A 22228-nucleotide genomic window follows, 5' to 3' on the forward strand; every position below is an offset into this window, starting at 1 on the left:
TATGAATCTATAACTGAGGTTATCTGACCATTTGATACGTCGCAGTTATTTTAACTTGATGATGTATCTATGTTTAGAGAATGTTGATCTTAAGCCCCTTTCACAATTGGCGCACGAGCAGAAGCGACCAAATATTCGTGGGACCGAAAAAAATAGATATGAATCACCAATTGTTGCCGAAATAATCGCATATGAAAAAAGTATTCGTACGAATTTCGCACGATCTAAGCGATCGTTGTGCGATGTAAACGCATCGAATCTTGCGATATATCTTGCGTCTATATGCGACTGTTGTACAATGAAAGGAACTGTTGAAAGATAATACGATAGGAACACGCGAGAGACTAGGTGATCGGACGATTGAACGTGCGCCAATGTGATTGGACGTGCGATTATGCCTTCCATGGTACGAATGATCGTGCGAGTCAGCGGGGGCATGTACACCGTCCATATTCAGTAGACATAGTTGGAAGCGAGAAAAGATGAGGCCCAAGAAGGTACAGATATGCAGCAGCATTTATTATTATACCTCAATATGATTATTCTATTATATCTGATTGGTCTAGAAAGTCACGTGACATGGAGATATCATATATAGGAATGAAAAAGCAGATATGAGCATACGATGTAGACAAATATGATTAAATAAAAAATATTTAATCATTATGATTCTCTTTATATCTCAGAACCAACTTAACTATCTATGATTTATGAAAGAAAAGTAAGACAGTTGCACGGGAAATCAAACAATCACGACGTTAATGTTGCAACTGTTGAAAAGTAAAACATTATTAGAAATCAACGTATTTTGTGTAATCATATGTTGCTTGGTATAATAAAAAGTTTATTGCATTAACGTTCAGGGAATATGAGGATTTATTCCCCAGAAAAAAACAAATTTCTCTCGGGCGAAGCCCTCGGCAAATATGATTTTTCTTGAGGGAATAAATCTTCATACATGTATTTCCCTCACCATCATGCAATAAATGAATATTGTTAATTTTGTTCTGAAACAGAGATATTTATACAGGGTATATATACTAATAGTAAAGCATGGCATATTGAGGCTGATAAGTCGTGCAATGATAGTAAAACGTTGCAAGATTACATGGGATACGTTGAGCAAGAGTCTCACGGTCGCAAAACAGACGCATAAACACCAGCGATTTATCTTACGATCTTTATAAATCGTGTATCACTCTTGCGAATACACAAAACGTTCGTACTAATGTTCGTGCGTTGCACTGCGATAATTTGGATCGCGTTGGGTCGCGTCTGAATAGTGTGCATGTCCACTATTCATAGGAGACTTGATGCGACCAGTAAAACGTATGCAACGAATACGAAAGCTCGTGCAACGTAAGCGAGGGCTCGTGTAACGTATTCGAGAGCTCGTGCGAAGCTCAAAAATTTCGATCGCAAAGTGGTGTAAAGTGGTCGTGCGCCAATTGTGAAAGGGGCTTTAGTAAATAAGATGATACTGTGTTCAAATTTACATGCTACAATATGTGTGTTTTTGTTTTAAAGAAAATAAGAAGTATAATAGTTAAACATCTTATCTTTAAGTGTACAATGATTATAGGTTGATCTGATGACAACCCAGCTATTGTATACACACTGGCTAGTATTCATGTGGAAAAGTGTTGCCTTTTACAATGCTTGATTCTGTCTCCGGAATCTAACATATCTAACGGTACTGCAGTATGTGTAAACGCGAGCAACTTATCAATCCTTAGTACTGAATAAAAGATTTCTATTTCGTAGACATATCTGCCTCCCAAAAATATATGCACTTCTCAAAAGTTACACTTAAGTGAGATAGATTGTATGAAAATTGATAAAAAAAACCCTTTTAATTGAAGTTGTGTATAACAAAAACCCTTTTAATGGAAGTTGTGTATTATGAGGTTGTAATGCAACTTAATTTACTTACAAAGTTATCTACAGCCAGTGGAATACTAATTTTAGGTGAACAATGAATACCCAATATATTAAAATACAAGATAAATAGTTTCCAGAACTATAATACTATGCATGTGTATATGATGGTTGCACCCTCATTTGTAAGGCTGTAGGTGAGGAGGTAAAGGTGTATCGATATACATACAATGTATGACTGCACATACGGATTCCGGACCGTGGCTACAGACGATACCCATGATAGTCTTTTAATACATCAATGCGCAGTTTGATCTAGAAACTGACCAGTTTCATAACTTCGTCGAATTTCTCTAAAACGGACTGTCTAATTCCTTCCCAGAATTCCAATTTACGCAAGCGCAATTGAAGTTTTTTTTTCAATTTAATTAGTCAACCCACTGACATAAAAATAAGGATTTTGCATATTATTGCATCGTCGAGAGAAGTAATATTCATTTCTGTAAATAAATAAGGTTATTTAATTCACATTACATAGCCGTGTCTCTATGAAACAGCACCATCTGGTGTAAAATTTAGATGCTCGCTTTTGCATAAATTCTCCCGCTAATCTTTTTTTTTAGCTGATCATACTGATCATATTAAATGTCCAAGTCTACTCGTATCATTAAATAATATCAGACGACACACATTTCCCTATAGAAAAGTTCAGAGATGCCCTCAATTTTGACTAATTACTAAATTTTGTCAGCACGTAACAATTCTAAACTTGCAGTCTTCAAAAATTTAGAAAGATCTAAATAAAGAAGTTATCTTAGAGAAAAGGTTACGTGTTTTGTGGACGGGTTCGGTTTAAATAAAAAAGAATACAATTCCTGACATGAATCATGAGTACATACTGTTTATAACAATGCTTGCTACCCTTTGAAAATTTAACTCGCCATTAAACATCTCATTTTTTAAAGAATTTTTGAAACGATTACACAAACTGTGTTCGACAAATAATTTTCCTAAAACATTTTTTTCCTTTCTTTTACAAAACACGTTTTATATACAGGCTTTCAATCACAACACGTTTTTATAACAAAAGCAGAACTGAAAGTTGAGTCATTATAATCGTTTGACACCATATCACATATATTTTCAACCCGCATCAACAACGGAAGACCTACTCGTGGCTTTTTCTTTTTCTTTAAATGATGTTGAAGAACTTGCGTACTTTCGTACGCCTAGCTACGCGCCTGAAAGGGGTAAGGGGTGTTTCGAGGAATAAAATTGTTTGCCAGAGGTTCCAACACCAATTTACCATAACTTAACTGTTAATCTTATACGTTTTGATTATCCTAGTTGAGCGGGGGGGGGGGGGGGGGGGGGGGTGGTTCCAGTTGATCTGACCCACCCTCCCCTCTAGAATAGATTAGCGCAAGCCCCAGGGATTTTTTTTCATCCTAAATTTAATACATATTTCTGATAATATTAAAAGCTAGTAACTGACTATTAATCAAAAATGATAATTACACCAACTTTAATATATTTATGTTTGTTTTAGTTACAATTGGAAGAGGAGGGTGTACATTTCAAGGTCGGGTTCGGGTTACAACTACGGAAATGTACTTGTCGTCTGGAGGAAGCAGATGGATATATTTTAAAGGGTACTTTATACATATAGCTTATATTTATATATTATTATGGATTATTATAAATTTCAACAGCGTGCAGTGTTATTTATAAAAAAAAAATCCCCTGTGTGTTGTTGTCATACATGTACTCGGGCACAGCAGTCAGAATAGGTCTTCATGCCTTATAACAAAAACCCCGAATGTTTCTGATCAAGATGAAAGTTATTATATAAAATATTAAACATGTAAGCCCTTCAAAGATACGTTTTTTCTTTGAATCATGCAAACTTCTTTTAAACAAGATAATAGCATAACATGTCTATATTTCATGTTTCTTTGAATCAATACGACAATAGTCCAATCCACACTTACGATACGCAAGCGGCCTTGGTTATCATGTCAAAGGTCAATGGGGAAAAAGCCCCTTGTGTACTTACGGAAAATCGTAAACAATTGCACGCTCAAACTTAGATACGAAGAAGAATACAGAGTTTTATTGAAAGAAAAGGCTTTGTCATGTAGCGGTAAGTATTATATTTCATTCTTATGTTATTTTTTAATTATGACACATGACTTTTTCTTGAAAAATAGGCACTTAAACTGTAATATAACCCCAATCCCATTAACGCTCTACTCCTCCACGAGTTAAATTCTCGGTCAAGTTTTAAAACAGTATATTTTTAGTAAACATAAAATAGTAGGCGTAGCCTATATTTGTGTTCTAAAGCATTTATAAAAAAATCTCCATCTCATCGCATTTAACAAGCCACTTATAGGCCTACCATATATCATAATAAATGCAATATACATTACTCTAACACTATCAAATATGTATGCAGTTTCCATTTAATAGAGTTATTTACAATAGAAGTCATGTCTTCATTTTTACAGCAAGTTGGTGACATGTACGGCAGCATATGTATGAAAACTTTTGCTGTTGTTATTTATATTTGTTTGTTTGAAAATTTGGTTAAAATGAGTTTTAAAAAAGTAGCAAGGAGAAACTGTGCCATGCCTGATTGTACAAACAGCTGGTACACTCTGGAACAATGGATGAAAAATGTGTGTGCAATTCACAACACCAACTATGGAACAGGGTCATGCATTTGCCCCCCACCATTTACACTAATACCGTTTCCTACTGAGAGAAGGGATCCTGTAGCAAGAAGGGTATGGATTAACACTGTCAACAGAAAATCAGGTGACAAAAATTGGATACCCAATGAAAATTCACGAATATGCTGTTTCCATTTTGTTGATGGCACCGCAAGCCCTGCAAATCCATATCCTACATTGAATTTGGGCTACACACCATTAGTCCAGCTTGTTAAAGCAAGGCCTCCACCTACAGAAAGAAACTTTTCTCAAGATTCGACACCAAACAAGAGGGCAAAAGTCACAGAAGTTTCTGAAGAAGCAGAACACAATCCTATTTCACAAGATGCCATTGTTGCTTGCATGAATGACCACAGTTACACACATCCCCCTGATGTGTCTATTTTGGAAAATGAAAAAGATAAGTTAATTACTGAATTGCAGCAAAAAGTTAAAAGTTTAAAACTTGAGAATTTATCTCTGAAAAACCAGGTGAACAGTTGTAAGAAAAAGAGTTCTTTTAACATTTCTCTTGTTTTAAAAAATGACAAAAAGGTAAAGTTTTACACTGGAATTCCTACTGTTCAAGCTTTTAATGACATCTTCAGAGTTTTGCAGGGTAAAATTCAACACATGAAACATTGGAAAGGACCCAAGCGTACTTGTAATCCAGTAAGCTACAAAAGGGTTGTAAGCAACTCAAGAAAATTAGATGCAAAACAAGAATTTATTCTTTGTCTGATGAAACTTAGACTTGGTCTTCTTCTTGAGGACCTTGCTGATAGGTTTGGTATTTCTTCAACATTAGCATCCAACATTTTTACAACCTGGGTTAAAGTTCTTTCTCAAACTATTGGGTCTTTGGTGTTTAATCCTCCCAAGGAAGTTGTAAGGTCGAATCTACCTCCATCCTTTCAAAATAGCACATTTCATGATGTTAGGCATATTGTAGATTGTTCTGAAGTTTTTCTTGAGAAATCAAGTAATCTTGAAGTAGCAGCAAAAACATGGAGCGATTACAAACATCATCATACTGGAAAGTTTCTAGTTAGCATAAATCCATCAGGAATGATAAATTTTATATCAGAATGTTGGGGAGGGCGTGTGTCAGACAAGGTGATCACTAACCAAAGTGGGTTTTTAGATTTGCTTGAGCCATATGATGCTGTTTTGGCTGACCGTGGATTTCCTATTAGGGAGGAATTGACCATGAAGAGAGCAACTTTGCTGATACCACCAGGTCGAAATGGGGTAAACCAAATGACATCTTCAGATGTTCATCTTACAAAAGCTATTGCAAATCGGCGTATTTACATTGAACAGGCTATTCGTCGTATGAAATGCTTTCGAATTCTCAAGTACGAAGTACCTCTCTCTCTCATGCACCATCTTGATGACATTGTCAAAATTATTGCTGGCATTTGTAACATGTACCCTCCACTTCCTTGTTATAAAGTCAAAAACTAAGATTATTTTATGGAAGATTTATTCCATGTGAAATATATTGATATAAAAGTCAAGACTTTTAAGTACATACATTGTAGAAAACTTGCATGGTTTCCCTCAGATTTTATAGCACTAATGAGTGTTATGATGAAACTCATTATTAAAGTCTAAATTAACAAACCTATAGTTTCATCATCAATTTTTTGTGGATTTAGTGAAAATTTACAGTTTAATGATATGTAAACTGAACGTGGCCAATGATCTTTAGTCTCTATACATAATTGTTATATTATCATGGCTATTAGTTATTGCACTTCATTGAACATTTAATTTTGTGGATCAAGTCAAAAACAAAATCCACGAAAATTGGTTTTGAACAAGTATTGATGAAACTACAGTATGATATCATGCATTTAACTAAAATCTTTTAACAGGATGGACACAACCACTCTTTAATGTTTTTCAACAATGATTTTGTCACATGTACACATGGAAAATGGAACCAAAGCTGACATTTGCCGCATTGAACACTCTGAGCTTTGTAGGATTTAACATCATCTTGGACAATTTTGTTGCAAACTGGACAAAAATACACATTTCCTTCTTTCACATTCTGAACATCTACTTCCATTGTCTCCTCTTTCATTAAAGAGTTTTCAACATTTCTTGTTTTTAATTCAGGCACAATATACAAACTGAAAAAGTTATCAAGATCATCTTGTAATTCGTCATAATAATATTTGTCAAATTCTATTCTTTCATTGAAAATTCCATTACAAGAATAGACAAAAAAGTCACACCAAAATCTTCCGGTAATAGCCATCTGGCCTTGTATCTGGGCAAAATAAGCATGACTACGATTCAATGACAATGTTTCATTTTCACAATGCAAGAAAACTGGCAATTTACAATGACAAAAATGAGTACATTTTTCACATTTTGGTATCATTGGGCATTTAAATTCTGCAACCCCATCACCGCAGCATGAACATGAAACAATGAGATCTGGACTTGCTGCCAAATATGGCCTAACAGAATCTATAAAAATACCACAGTTTGAAAAAACAACATTTTTGTGACCTTTTTTCATGTATGACTTGTATGTTTCACATGCTATTGGTTCCATTTCTCGTCCATATTTTAAGGCTTTTATGTTAGGATTAATAGATGTATATCCCATGATATTGGACAAGAGTGGTCTAATTACATTTTGGCTCCTATTGTACTTAATTTTGCAAGATACAGAATGAAAATTGGATGATGTTATTCTTCCCTTACGTAAAACATGCCAGTGCTCATTTTTGTGTTGTCCAACAGTTGCCATGTTCAGTCTTTCTATTATTTCATTGCTATAAATTGGTTCTGAAAGAGGGCCCTCCAAGCCATTGGCTACAAGCCGCTGTATAGTATACTCTTGGATGTCGATGTCAGATGCCTTCGCCTCTTGTTTTGTGTGACATACTACTTCTGGGATATCTATACCTGTAAATTTCAGATAATCATCAGTGGTAGTGAATTTGCATACTAATGCTCAATATGTGCTCTGCAGTTCTCATTTTAATGTTCCTGTCTATGAATTACTTGGACAATTGATATTTTTCTTTGTGTTTAATTTCATGAATTTCAAGGAATACCTTTAAAAACACATGCATTTGGCAATGAATCTCTAAGTGCTGTTGTCAACTCCATGAATGTTTTGTCATCATTCTGTAGTGGTTCAAAGTTTTCCTTTTCTTCTGATACCAGTTTCCGCTTTTTACCTGATTTTGAAATATGAGTTATTGATAAGATTTAACATGTCAGTATTAACCTTTGGTTTCAAATGATTTCATTTTCCCTTATCATATTGAAAATTCATGTGTATGAATCTGTGATATCTCCTTGAGAGAAGGGTTACCAGTTAAATCTTTTTCAGGCTTTTACTGACATTTGAAGAACAAAATATTTCTACATCTAATTTTATAATTTAAAAAATGTAGATGTACAGGTAGTTTACAGAATGCATTAGAATGTTCATGTTTAGTTTTAAATTTATATATTACAGACTGCATGCTTTTTTACATAAATCTTTTTAATGTATATAATGCATCAAGTTTCAAAGTATTTCGAGAATCTTCATAAATGACGAATCAATATGCAGCTTTATATTTATTATTTGCAAGTAAATATAGATTTTTAAAGTGTTATCAACAATATAATAATCACCATTTTTCAATGAATGATTTGGCTTAATAACTTTGAGGTCTTTTAACTTTGAAGGAACTGCCCTGGAGCTTAAGTTGGAGGTCGGAACAGTCCATGAGCATGGCAGTGAAGTGCAGGTTGAGGCTCCAATACGATGTGCCGTTTCAATACGAAAGAGTGCAGCAGTTACATGAATGCATGGAGAGCCTAGTCTGAAAAAAAAACCTGAATAATTTTATGTAAAATTCTATTGCATATGATTTTCAATTGGTAAAATCTAGAAATAAATTGTACTTATATTTGCCTATTAATGCAATTAAACAAATAATTAGATTGAAAAGTGTTTGTCAGTTTCATTTTTCCTACTAAGTAGATTCCAAAAATTTGACATAGTGTCAATTCTATCAAACTTTGGTGAATATAAGACAGCGGAACATAAACTTGCAGTATTGGAAATATACAGCTTAATGAGATTATATGTAAAGGAGAAGAGTGTACAATGCTTGTTGATTCCCCCGCACCTAGGATAAAAATGACTTACAATGTATATAAATATCATCTAAAGGAATTTACATTTGAAGGTGTGCATCAGTACATGTATAGGTGCTTAATATAGAACTGGATTTATTTATCTGATTTCTTCTAATTTTCGTTTCTCAGTTTATTTTCGTTTTTCTCATCTGGGAGATGAGAAAAATGAATCGGACACTTGGCTAGCGAAGGTGATTTAGTTGCATGTTACAAAGGGAACTATAACAAAATTTGGATAATTTAATTGTTATACATAGTTACAACACTCACCCAGCTGTACATGTACAGTAGGAGGATTTGATGACACCACTGTTCTTTTCAACGCACATCCATAATCTGTGTGGGTCATCTCTGAGATTCTGAGACGGTATACACTCAGATCTAAGGAGACATACACTCGATGTAGGGGAAATATGATGGTAAAATATCTCTCCTACGTGTTTGGCCTCGACAAATGATTGACCTTTCCCTAATTTATATTCTTGTAGAAATTTGGACATGCTCACATTGCTGTTCGACATTCCAGCATACTCAACAATATCAGTCAAGAATATAGGTGGCCACGATTTCATACCATCACGTTCATTTATCCACCGTTCGTGCAAAGAAAATGGATCAGGGATAGTAGTTTTATCGACAGAAAGAAGGCTTTTATATTCGATGTTTCTTATTTCTTGTTGCTTTTTTGATGAAGGTAATTCTGGCAACCTCATAGAGTACGCCGAATATGCCAACGCAGCTAACTCTCGTTTTGGTTTATCTTTAGCCAACCCGCGTTTGCCGAGAAACTCCCGTAAAGCTTCAATTTTCCACGACAAAAAGGAATCAAAAGTCAAACTTTTATCATCAATATCCACAATATCCATATTGTATATATGTGTTCAATAGAATTAATGTGTATTGAACTTACTATAACAAGGAAACGTTAAAAACAACGAACAGACTACTAGATCCGCCATAACGTTACTAATGTAAACAACAGGGTTTTTTCCCCAATGACCTTTGACACCGACGCCATTTTGGCTTTATGACGTAAGTGTGGATTGGACTATAGTTTCAGTTCGATGACATATGCGCGGATCCAGAAAGAATTCCTATGGCGATCCAAGTGATAAAGAGATGTTTTCCGGGAGGAGAGCGGATGGAGAGTGCGAGGCCTATTTTAGGTAACTTTACAATGTGGATTTAAGGTAGCTCGCGGGTTTACCTGCTTGTGAGAAAACCTACCTTGAAAATTTGTCCACGTGATCCATAGGTTTTATAGGTTTATTTCTAAAATTTATTTAAGATTCGTCTGCGCGGTAATAATGTTATCGTGTTTAAAATACAGTGTCATTAATAAAATCAACCAACGCCATTTCAATGAAATATATAGTAAAATGCACATTTTAACCGAGAAACGCATTACAAAACTATGCTCCAAACTTTTAAACGATTCAGACGAAATTAATCATACTCAACACAAAAACAGAGGAGATAATTATGAATCAATTCATAAAAAAATATCAGTATGTGTTCTCGGCCAATTTTTGGCAAAAAAACTTTAAAGATTTAAAAGATTTCTTAAAATCTTATATTTTCATTACGACGTTAGCCTGACGTCATCATTTCCGTACCTCTTAGAACACCAAAATTGAAATGCCTTTATTGACAAGACTAGCTGTTTAACACATTTTAGAACATGTTAATGCTTATTAGACATTATTGTGAATGTTATTAAATGCAATTAATGTAAGGCTGTAAAGATACAGAAAATTGCTATACACTGTATTTGTTTTTTTAAAACTCAGAGTCAATCAATGCAAAAATAAAATGCCAGGCAACTACTGACATTATAAGTAAGTAATCGAATAAAACAGTTATCTCAAGCCAAAAGAAATTTAAGAATTTAATCGGTAGTACAGATTACGGAAGTTATAATTGTAAAAAAAAAAAGCGAAGTTGATGCATACAATCTATTTTAAAACATGTCTTTAAATGGAAGAGTTCTAACGCACACTCATTCTTTATCTTTATCAAACAAAATGTGACAATGTATGTTACATCTTTAAATTTTCAGTACTTGATATTATAAATCTTTGTATTAACAGTCATAAACCGCATATAAGCTTTTTAAAATATTTTCTTTTATACTTCTAAATATCTCATTTGTCAATCATTTAATATTTATTCGTTTGATGAGATATCGGCGCTTCTGATTGGTTGAAAAATTTCTTTGATACCTGCATCAATAAAATTTTAGCCGGATCTACTTTTCTCAACTGCTCTGATCTAACACTATTTATAGAACGGGAATTTCCAAGATAAACACTGTCAACAAAATGTAAAGTTGTGTCTGTTTTATTGTCAGCAAACAAAATGCAAACTTGTGAATATAAAAACTTGAAAGTTTAACCTTCAAAAATAAACAAAACACTTTGTTTGATTCACGAAATAGAAAATTAAGCGTCTTCTCACGATTTCGTCTGCTTGAGATCAATCAACATTTACAGCGAGGCTGGCTGTTCCTTTTCCAGGAATATTATAACGAACATATGCTATTTTCGTCCACGATCGCTTTTCCTTGGATGGTTATGTCCAGTTGCATATTCCAGCGATCTCACATGAAATGTAGTTTTAATACGAGTTTTTCTGCACAGTGAATGATATCACAAGCTATCGCATGTATTTTCCTTTCATTTTCAATTCAGCTGGTTCAGATTTTAACTCACTATTTGTGTTTAATCCATTAAATTCAGCCCAGTAGCTTTGCATCAGCTGAAGGCGAATCCATTTTGACTATTGTTGCTGTTGTTGTTTTGTATTCATACGCGCCGCTTCATTTACATTATTTACATTTTTAATCAATGACACTTCACATTTTTTAATTTGAAAATGTTTTATTAAATGATAAGAAATGAAGATAATAATTTTTCTATTGATCGACGTATCAAAGAAAAAATTGACCGGAAAACTTTTTCATCAATGCGCTACGCGCATTGATGAAGTTTTCCGGTCAATTTTTTCTTTGATACGTCGATCAATAGAAAAATTATTATCTTCATTTCTTAATTCTAAAATAAAATTATGAGTTTGCTATGACGGTCAACTCTTTACGTCGATTCCTATTGTGACGTCAGCAAACCCGCGAGCTACGTTAAGAAGTTTGATTTTTTTAGGGTAAGTTTGTCAGGAAAATACCCCCCCCCCCCCATGTCTCCCACCAGAGGGATCAGTGGATGAAAAACTATAGAATAAAAATTTAATCATTTATATATGATAAATAGATACATGTATATAATTTTGTTTAATTCACAACACATTATTTCTCTGACTAAAGTTTTATTGTTTAAAACTCACAAAATCCATGATACACAGCATAATCATGTTTAAAAAAAACAAACATATATACTCAATGTCTAAATACATTTTCAGGAAAACGGCTGATCAGATCAGGAAATTAAACACTCAAAAAAAAGAAACCCAACAAGGATCTGGATATTTTGGATGTGGATTTTCTGAAGCTTTGAACATTCAGCCGAGAAAACAAGGCTGTTAAAAAATCACACACAATTACTCTAAATCTTGAGATTTAAAGGTAAGTAATGATAATTAGCTATGACAGTTTGAATTCTACTTGGGTTAATATACCTGTATCACTCCTCTTTATAAGTAATGGGCCTCAGTCCCTTTGTGGCCTCGCTCCATTGCTGGTAAAGAATTGAGTGCTACACGTCCATTAACCTTCGTCATTAATACATGTAACAAAAAGTTTGTTCAGATAACCACATGTAAGTTAAACATATAGAGACCATTACCTTGTGTCATGTAAAAAACAAAGACTGTTTGACATGTTATAGATAAACTGTCATCTTATATGCATGAAATGATGAAGAGAGTTTGTTTATATGTAATATGAATATTGAATCATTTAATACACATTACCAATTACATAAACACAACCATTTTGTTTATATACTATACAAGAATGGACAGTCTACATGTAATATGAAAGAAACAAATTGTTTGCATTAAAAATTTGGTGTTAAAATGCACATAGTTTGATGACATGCAATATAATTATACACATGGAAACCTACATGTTATATAAATATAGTCAACAATTTGTTTACATCCAATAGAAAAACTTACATGACCCAATAACACAGATCATGTATATTTTACCTGTAATGATAAATACCTATATGATATAAACACACACAGCATTCTCACCTAATGTAGATGGTATATTCAGGATCAATACAAACACTGTCTTTACATGTAATATCTACACACAGTATGTAATGTATACTTGGTTCATTTGTTTACATCTAATTCATGCAGTTACTTGGTTTACATATAATATTGTACTTTCTTCACTTTACCTGTGTAGTGCTCAGCCACAAAGAGGTTGTCTCTGGTGTCCACACATAAACACCATGGAGCCTGTAAATCACAGTTGTCAATGTAGCGGAGGAACTGTCCGTCCTGATCCAGGATGTGGATACAGTCGTTGTTATAGTCTGCTGTCAGGATCTGACCCTGGCTGTCTGTTGTGATGCCGAGTGGATCAAATAATCCCTTGGTAGTAGAGGGAGGACCAGTGTAGGTAAACCGTAGTTTCCCGGCCTGATTGACCACCACCACTGCACGGGCTCTATTGTCTAACACACAGATATCTAGGTTCCTGTTCTCACTGATGTATTTAATGCCACCAAATGAATAGAGAGGTTGTCCATTGTCGTCGTACTGAATACTTTGTTTCTCTGTGGAGCCAGAGTAACACACAACTTTGGATTGTTTTTCATCATCACTGTCCATGACAACCAGAAGGTCACGAGAGGAGGTACTACAGACACCGCGAGGTCTCCACCCCCGTAGTCTGATCACTGTCTGTATCTGTGTATTCTTCACTATGTTAACAGTTCTATCTCTGTCATCAGTATAAACTAGATCCCCACTCCTTGTCACTGCTATGTCCTTTGGCCAGTTCCCTGACTTGGTTTGGATGGACTCTACTAGTTCTCCCTGCAGGTTGAAGAGTTTTATCATGATTTCATTACCACGCGTCCATACTTCTATATCAGTCAGACATGACACACCGTATAGAGATCCATACCCTGTGTCTATAGCTGTGATGACCCGGGGTACATCCATCAATGACCGGTCTTGGGGAGAAGACTCAGCTCCCTGGGGCGGCATGCTGTAGTCTTGTTTCTCTGTTGTAAAAGATAATGCTGACAGAGAACCAAACTGTTCAATCAGCTGATCTGTGTGGATTTTCTGAGGCCTAAAGTTTGGTAAGGACACTTTTATTTTAGGAGGCAATTTTCTGAATTCAGCGTTCCTGGATTTGTACTCGGAGACAAGGCAGACATCTTTGGAGTTCAGTAGCTTCTTCAGTTCAGCAATGGTCTGTGTGATTTCAGAAATTGTGTGTGTGATTTCATCTTCCTGTTTATTTAGGATTGGCAGGTGTTTGGATTCCATTTCCTCCACGTTAGATTTCAGGTTTGTGATAATGGTGTCTATTTCTCTGTGCCAGACTTCTCCTTGTTTGTCAATTGCTGTTGTCAATTTCCGGGATTTTTTACTCAGATCAGCTTTCTGCACTGGGATGTTGGATGCAATCTCTTTGTATTTAGGATAAATGAATATCTCCAATTCTTGAAAATCTTTTTGCAACTGTTCTGTTTTGCTTTCTAAGGTTTTAAGAATGTCAACTTGTATATGTCCTAAATGTTTTTTAGAAGAAATACACTGTACACAAATAGGAATGTCACACTGTTCACAGTGGAGTTCACATTGTCTGGTGGGGTGTTTCCTACACTTGGGATAGTTCAGAGTGGTTAAATATTGTTTTAGTGGCACCACTTTATGGACTTTAGAGGAATCAGAGAAATGTGTCTCTACACAGTCTTTACACAGGTGTATATGACAAACTTCACAGTACATGGGGGCCACAGAGTCCTGACACAGGGTGCAGCGTACAACATCCTGGGCGCTGTTCCTGGGGTCCATGGTTAGGGAACCTTTATGTACTATCTAGGGGGATCGACATTTATCTGAAAAGAATTTAGAACATGTAAATATGTGTATTGTCAAAATTACATGAATAATATTAAATGTAATTGACATCAAATTAATTTTATGCAGTACCTATGTACATGCCATATATTAATTAATTTATACCATTACATGCTATTGTTTTTGTAGGTGTATGGAACTTATCTATCAATCAACAGCAGTTTTAATTAACTAATTGTAAATAAATGTTCATAACTTGATATACTTTATAAACCTGTCAGATTATTTATAAATAAGTTTTTTGAAGAACTTACTTATTCAAATCCACAGGTAAACTACTTAACATCACAACCCAACATGGCGGGTTCTGGGTGTTTAATATTTGTTCCTGGTCTCCCAGCTATCCATGGGATTTATAGGTGCAATTATAACATTCTCTTTCCAATCAGTTCATGTAGATGGCAAATTGTTGTTCTTCAGGTCAACACAATATGGCTAATTCTAAGATCAAAGTCTCAAATTCTAAAAATCAAAGAAAATAAAAACCAATTTATATTCCAAAATAATTACTTGCACATGATTATTTGTAAGGTCTCAATCATTAATATCTACAAACTAGCTAGATGTAGCACCCCCCCCCCCCCCCCCAAATCTCCCACGGAAAAATAATTACCAGTCATAGAAAAAGATTTAGATACATTTATTAAGAAGAAAAAACCCAATTGATTTAAGAGAAAAGTCATACCTGCATGTTCAAGGGTTTCCGGAGATTACTTTTATGAACACTTCAGAACCACAGTGTTCTAATATTGAAAAAAATCCAATATGGCAGGTCGTAGGTGTTTATTGTTCCTGGTCTACCTACCTGTACAGCATCACGTGATTCAGACTTAAATGTCAGGTACAAACCTGTAATATGACAAGGACAGGTAAATCAGATATCGGAGTACTCTCAAATCTAGGTCAAACATTGTTATAGCATTGAATCATGATTTTTTGAAGTATACACTCTCATAACTGCAGCGGTGTGTGCATACAAATTGAGTAACGCGCGTTAGCGCGTTATGAAAATTTGTATGCACACACCGCTGCAGTTATGAGAGTGTATACTTCAAAAAATCATGATTTAATGCTTATATTTACATTTTTTTAACTTCTTGCCTTGTCTGCAAATGTGATTCATACCTTAAAATTCCTATCTTATCCTAAGGGTAAGTTACTATTAATGGAAGAGCCACAATAACAGCCACAAGCGTGAACTTTGATTTTCGCTTGTGACGTTGCAGTTTACAGCGTTCAACGTTTGTTACGTCATAATAAAACTCGTCAAATTGACCTTTGACTACTTGTTGCATTTAGAGGCATTTAAACATCACGGAATTTAATGGAAAAACACAGTAGAATGTAAATATTAAGGTTTAAACGAGAAACAGGATACTTTATTTGGTGAAAACAGAGAAACCGTATAAAACAGTCGGTTTAAATTCATTAATTTTTTTTTTAAAAACATGCACCCCATGTAAAATAATATTCTGTAATTGTGTGTGTTGGAGGAGGAGGGGGGATGTATATAGGAATATAGGAATCGGGCTGATCCATTTTTAAAACAACATTTTGTATTTAAAAGCTTAAGATTACTCTAAGTTACTAAAAAACAAAAGTAATATGAACAATGTTATCGATAACAATAGTTTCAAGCCATAAGGTGACATTCATAATGTGTATTGTCTGTGTTGACTTGATTCCTGTATTGTGCCTTTACACAGGGTGTGCTGTCAACTGGCAAGCTGCGGGACAGTCCCTGATATCCTTACAAAGCAGAGCTATAGGAGCATGCATCCATCAATTATCTCGGACCACGGCACGTCTGGAAGCTGCATGTTCCTCTCAACATCACAGGAGAGGAGTCAGTAGCTGACGTAAAACAGAGACTGAGGGTAGAAATATTTTTATTCCATAGTTTGTTGTCTGATAATTTTCTTCGTTAATTTTGCTGTGAGCTAATGTGAAATATTCATTGGGTGCATTTATGAAGTACCTTAATGTTCTTGTACATTCTGGTTTTTGGCTCACCTGAGCTTTTCTGATCACTTTTTGTCCAGCGTCCGACCGTCTGTCTCTCTGTAATCTTCCTTCATTTTAAACGTCTTCTCCGGATTCAAGTTTGTTAAAATGAAAGGAAAAAAAGGAAAGAGAAAATAAAGAAAAATCATTACTCAAAGAAATAGATAAATTAGAGTCTGAGGAAAATATTAATCTACATGCAGTTGAAGAAAAGAGATTATTACTAGAAACGTTAGGAAAGAAAAGATGATAGGGCATATGATCAGAGGTAAAGCTAGATGGGTTGAGGAAGGAGAAAAGCCTACCAGATATTTTTGTAACTTGGAAAATCGTAATTATATTAATAAAACTATTAAAAAATTAGATTTAGAAGGAAGTGGTATGATCTATGACCAGGCAGGAATTCTTAATGAAGTTAAAACTTTTTACAAAAATCTCTATGCAAAAAGAGATTCTGAACTATTGGACCTAGACCTCGAAGATATTATTCAAATCCATATTCCAAAATTAGATACATGTCTCTCAGAATCATTGGACAGAAATATATCTGAAAATGAAATTTATGAAGTCTTAAAAAACATGAAAAACAATAAATCCCCAGGTAGCGATGGATATACTGTCGAGTTTTTTAAATTCTTTTGGGTTGACCTAAAGGAATTTATTCTGAAGTCAATAAATTGTATTTTCTCCAAAAAGGAACTTCCTATTTCTCAACGTTTGGGAATTATATCATGTTTGCCGAAGGGAGATAAACCTAGACAATTTTTAAAAAACTGGCGACCGATTACACTTTTGAATGTTATATATAAACTTATTTCAGGTTGTCTTAGTTCGAGAATTAAATCTACTTTAGATTATCTTATTTCTGACACTCAGTCGGGCTTTATTAAAGGAAGATACATTGGAGAAAATACCAGATTTATATATGACTTAATGCATTTTACTGAAGTTAAGAAAATACCAGGACTATTAGTGTTAATAGATTTTGAAAAAGCCTTCGATTCAATTTCTTGGTCTTTTATTTACAAAGTCTTAAAGTTTTTCGGATTTGGTGAATACATTATACAATGGGTTAAGATTCTTAACACTAATTTCAAGGCAGCTGTTTTACAAAGTGATTTTTTATCGGACCAACTTTGTGTTGAGAGAGGATGTAGGCAAGGAGACCCTGTTGTACCTTATTTATTTTTTCTTTGTGCTGAGATTCTATCAGCCTTGATAAAGGAAAATAATGATATTAAGGGCATTCTGATACATGGTAAGGAACATAAAATAAGTCAATATGCTGATGATACATCTTTAATTCTTGATGGCTCACCTAATTCACTATTTACAGCTTTTGATACTTTAGAATTTTTTTCAAAACTATCTGGGTTGAAAGTAAATAGCTCTAAAACAAAAATAATTTGGATAGGATCGAAAAAAATTTCAAATCAGGTGTTTCATCACTCTAGATGGAAACTTGATTGGGGTTCAACAACATTTAACTTATTGGGTATCTGTTTTTCTGTTGATTTAGAACAAATTACTGACCTAAACTACTCTATGCAGATTCCTAAAATAAAAAGTATGATAAAACATTGGAATAGAAGAATTCTTACTCCAATTGGTCGTGTGACTGTAGTAAAGTCCTTAATCATTCCAACAATCAACCACTTATTTATATCATTGCCGACACCCAGAAGGGAGACAATTTTATCTCTCAATAAAGACATTTTTGAATTTGTTTGGAATGCAAAGTGTGACAAAATAAGGCGTTCAGTTATAACTCAAGACTATCAACAAGGAGGGTTAAAAATGTTAGAAATGAACAAATTTATTATGTCATTGAAATGCTCATGGTTGAAAAGGTTGATTAAAGGTAAAAAATCATGGATAGATATTTTTGAAGCTATTAATGGTGTACAAATTGTTAACAAATTACTTGATTTTGGTGATGCATTCATATCAGAATGTGTAATTCCAAAAAATAATGTTTTTTGGCAAGATGTTTTCAATTCTTTTCTCTGTGTTATAAAATCTTTTAATGGGAGTTTCGTCAAAGAAAACCTCCCTAGTATTCCTGTTTGGTATAACACAAATATTAAAATGGGTATGAAAACACTATTTATAAAAAGCTGGTATGAAAAGGGTGTCAAAATAATCAGTGATTTTCTTGATGTGGATGGAAATCTTTTACCACATGATATTTTTCAACATAGATTCAATATGAATGTCTGCATTATGCAGTATAACAGTGTAGTAAGTGCCATATCAAGATATCTTAAATCTTTTCTAACAAAAAATTCATACCAAGGGTTTATTACTCCATACATTCCAATATATTATAAATCTTTGTTGTTGCATAATAAATGTACTAATGTAGTGTATAGACAATTAAACTCTTGTTATGTAATTCCTACTTCCATATCCAAGTGGGAATCAGAGTTAGTTCAATATGGAGCCAACATATGTGTTAATGATGCTTTTAATGTATGCTTTAAAACAACCAAAGACACTCAGCTACAATGGTTACAATTTAGATAACTTCATAGAATTCTACCTGTGAATCATTACTTAAAGAAAATTAAGGTGGTGTCCTCTGACTGTTGCTCATTTTGTAAACATGAAGTTGAGACAATTCAGCATGTCTTCATAAACTGTGAAAAAGTATCCACAATATGGAGCAACCTAAGCTTGCATATTTACCATGCAACGTCCTTAAGACTTGGTTTTAATGTAGTTAATATTTTGTTTGGTGAACTTCCAATGTCTAAAAACAACAAAGTTATTAATTTAATTATTCTATGTTCGAAACAATATTTGTTTACTTGTTTAAAAAAAGGCAAACTGCCATGCCTTTCTGGACTTTTATCTTATTTATTTAACAAATACAAGGTTGAAAAATATATAGCTTGTAAAAATTTTGAAATGCAAAAATTTGTCAATACCTGGCAACCCTGGTATTCTATTTTTGACACTATGATTCAATCTTAGTCATGTTATTTGTCTTAATTAACACTTTGTTCATTAATTACCAATTTATGTGCTTTCATCCGTTCTAATATTCTTACTCTTTTATATTTACCATATGATTTTTTTGTTTTTGTTTTTCTTTTGTTTTTTTGTTTTTTTGGTTTAATTCTTTTGTTATTTTTTCAATTTAAGCAGCCTCTACCAATTAGATTGAGTGTGAGAGAGTGAGCATGCGTGAAAGAATATTTAAAAAACTGTATTGAATTTATTTATTATGTTTCTTGAGAGTAAAATAAAAAAAAAAAAAAAAAAAAAAAAGTTTGTTAAAATGTTTGTTAAAAGCTGAAAGCTCAAATGAGCTATTCTGATCACATTTTGTCTGTCGTCCGTCTGTCTGTCTGTCTGTCCGTCTGTTTGTCTGTCTGTCCGTTTGTCCGTCTGTCTGTAAACTTTTCACATTTTCAACATCTTCTCAAAAACCACTTGGCCAATTTCAATCAAAATTGTATAACCGCCGTTTTGTACCGTATGGGGTATTTTCCGTACCGGGCGATTACTAGGGAAATAGCTTGCTGTATTTTCCACATTTATTCCAGTTAATAACACAATTATACAAACAGTTACCCTCCGTTCTGTACATATTAAAAAGGGGGAACTCGCTTATTAATAATTCTAACTTAATGTTAACCTACATATGACAGTGAAGTAAAACGTAACGGGTTAGACGGACGACTTGTATCTTGACTCTTAACCTCTAACTATCAACTCTGACTCTCTACTCTCTTCAACTAACCTAGAATCATCTGTAAAACATATAATAATATTTTACTGGCGTGACCATCTAAATACCCATATCTATTGCTTTTTGAGCGTTTGAAGTTTTGCATCGCTTATCTGAAAGTGACACACAAGAAACCTGTTTGTTTTCATTTCCAATAATTGAAGTAACATTTTCAATTTCATAGAATTTGCCTACAGATAAGTCTTTTGATATGTTAATTTCTGAATTAGTCGGGTTCATAATTCTTGCTACAGATTTGTTGTCTTTCATTTTAACCAAGCAAGTTGCTCCTACAACCGAATGAGTACAGTCAGTGCGGAATTCATTTCAATGACACCAAATTTTGACTTAAAGAAATCTTTGTGATTTGATTGAACTGGTACAATAATTTCAGATCTGGGGGGAATTTTCACACTGCTGATTAATGAAATATTGCACACAAAACTTTCATCTTTTCTCAGAAATGGGACAACTGTAATTCCTTTCTGCAAAATCAAATTTCCTTCAGAAAAATCAGTTTTAGCATTTTGTGTTTTGAGAAAATCTAGGCCTAAAATCAAATCTTGAGAGCACTGATCTGTGACATGAAATGACTGATGAAGCTCAAGGTTGCCGATTTCAACTGGAGTTGTAGTTTGACCATTTATTTTGAGATGAGTGCCAGTAACACCTTGTGCAAACGTAACTGAATTTTGAAGAGGATAATTTCTGTGCAATTTCGCCTTTTTGTATAGCTTTTCAGATATGATAGAAATGTCTGCCCATGTATCAACTAAAGCCGAAACAACATGACCGGCAACCCTAGCTTTGACCTTGTTTTGATGTTCATCGCTAGAAACAGACCCAACAACTTTTTGTTTTTGACGGGGCTTCGAACGTTTGAATTTTGATGGGCACATTCTTGCAATATGCCCGATTTTCTTGCATAATCTACACATTCTAGTAATACAGCGACATTGTGAAGGAAAATGGTCACACTTACCACAACGAAAGCAGGGTGTTCTGTAATGTTTGGGCGGTTTTCTCTGTTGATTTGTACAATGGGACACATTTGTATTAAAAGACACAGATTCGCACTTTTGATATGGTAGCACATTTTGAAAAATTGGATTAATACACACATTTTCAGGATTTTGATATGGTGGTACTATTTGATTTTCTTGATCACAAACTTGATTCACACACTCTGTATCACGCAGCACTTTATTTGATATTTCGTCGACCCTTTTCTGCAGATTGTCAAACACTGAATTGATCGCTTCCACTTCACTCGCCTCCGCTTTCTTCTTTCTTCTCTCTGCAACCTCAGCAACTCGGAGACGCTTTTCTATATCCTGTGGTGTCTTCCCGTCAAGTAGAGGCAGGAACTGTAGTATTTCTTCATCGTTAAGTTGTGTCGCCTTTGCGAACAAGTTAAACTGAAAAATCCATTTTTCGGCATTTTCTTTAAAATTCCCTTTAAAGTTGGCTGGCGCGAATTTCGAAATATCCATATTGAACTTCATCTTCACTGCGTTTCAGGCGTTGTCCGTTCAGTTGTCCGTAACTTCTCGTCCTACCGTTCTTATACGTTTCCTCATGTCTAGGTTGAAATGTCTATTTTTCCTGTGAGAGGTACATCTTTGGGAAATCAGGATACTCCACCAATTATAACCGCCGTTTTGTACCG

At 34.2% G+C, this 22228-nt stretch overlaps 2 protein-coding genes and 1 long non-coding RNA gene across 3 annotated transcripts; 1 reads left to right on the forward strand and 2 right to left on the reverse strand.

The window, feature by feature from the left end:
* Positions 1-3895: 3895 nt before the first annotated feature.
* Positions 3896-8562, forward strand: LOC128179673 (uncharacterized). The gene is made up of 2 exons (XR_008243113.1): positions 3896-4021; positions 8298-8562. It is a non-coding gene; the product is annotated as an uncharacterized LOC128179673 (long non-coding RNA).
* On the reverse strand, positions 6053-8376 carry LOC128179657 (uncharacterized). Its single transcript, XM_052847168.1, has 3 exons — positions 8244-8376; positions 7673-7798; positions 6053-7520 (listed from the first exon to the last, which is right to left on the reverse strand). The coding sequence occupies exons 2-3, from the start codon at positions 7725-7727 to the stop codon at positions 6466-6468; spliced, it is 1110 nt and encodes a 369-aa protein (XP_052703128.1). The 5' UTR covers positions 7728-7798; positions 8244-8376; the 3' UTR covers positions 6053-6465.
* A 3498-nt stretch (positions 8563-12060) lies between the features above and the next one.
* LOC128179652 (uncharacterized) lies at positions 12061-15000 on the reverse strand. The gene has a single exon (XM_052847163.1). It carries the CDS (start codon positions 14751-14753, stop codon positions 13086-13088), a length of 1668 nt encoding a protein of 555 aa, XP_052703123.1. The 5' UTR covers positions 14754-15000; the 3' UTR covers positions 12061-13085.
* Between the last annotated feature and the right edge of the window lie 7228 nt (positions 15001-22228).

The sequence above is a fragment of the Crassostrea angulata genome, chromosome 4 (genome assembly GCF_025612915.1).
Source record: "Crassostrea angulata isolate pt1a10 chromosome 4, ASM2561291v2, whole genome shotgun sequence".
NCBI lineage: Eukaryota > Metazoa > Mollusca > Bivalvia > Ostreida > Ostreidae > Magallana > Magallana angulata.

Coding starts and splice junctions, on each gene's coding strand:
- LOC128179657 (XM_052847168.1), bottom strand. CDS start 7,727: ATGGAGTTGACAACAGCACTTAGAGATTCATTGCCAAATGCATGTGTT. Junction 7,521..7,672: donor AAATGCATGTGTTTTTAAAG/GTATTCCTTGAA, acceptor TGAAATTTACAG/GTATAGATATCCCAGAAGTA.
- LOC128179652 (XM_052847163.1), bottom strand. CDS start 14,753: ATGGACCCCAGGAACAGCGCCCAGGATGTTGTACGCTGCACCCTGTGT.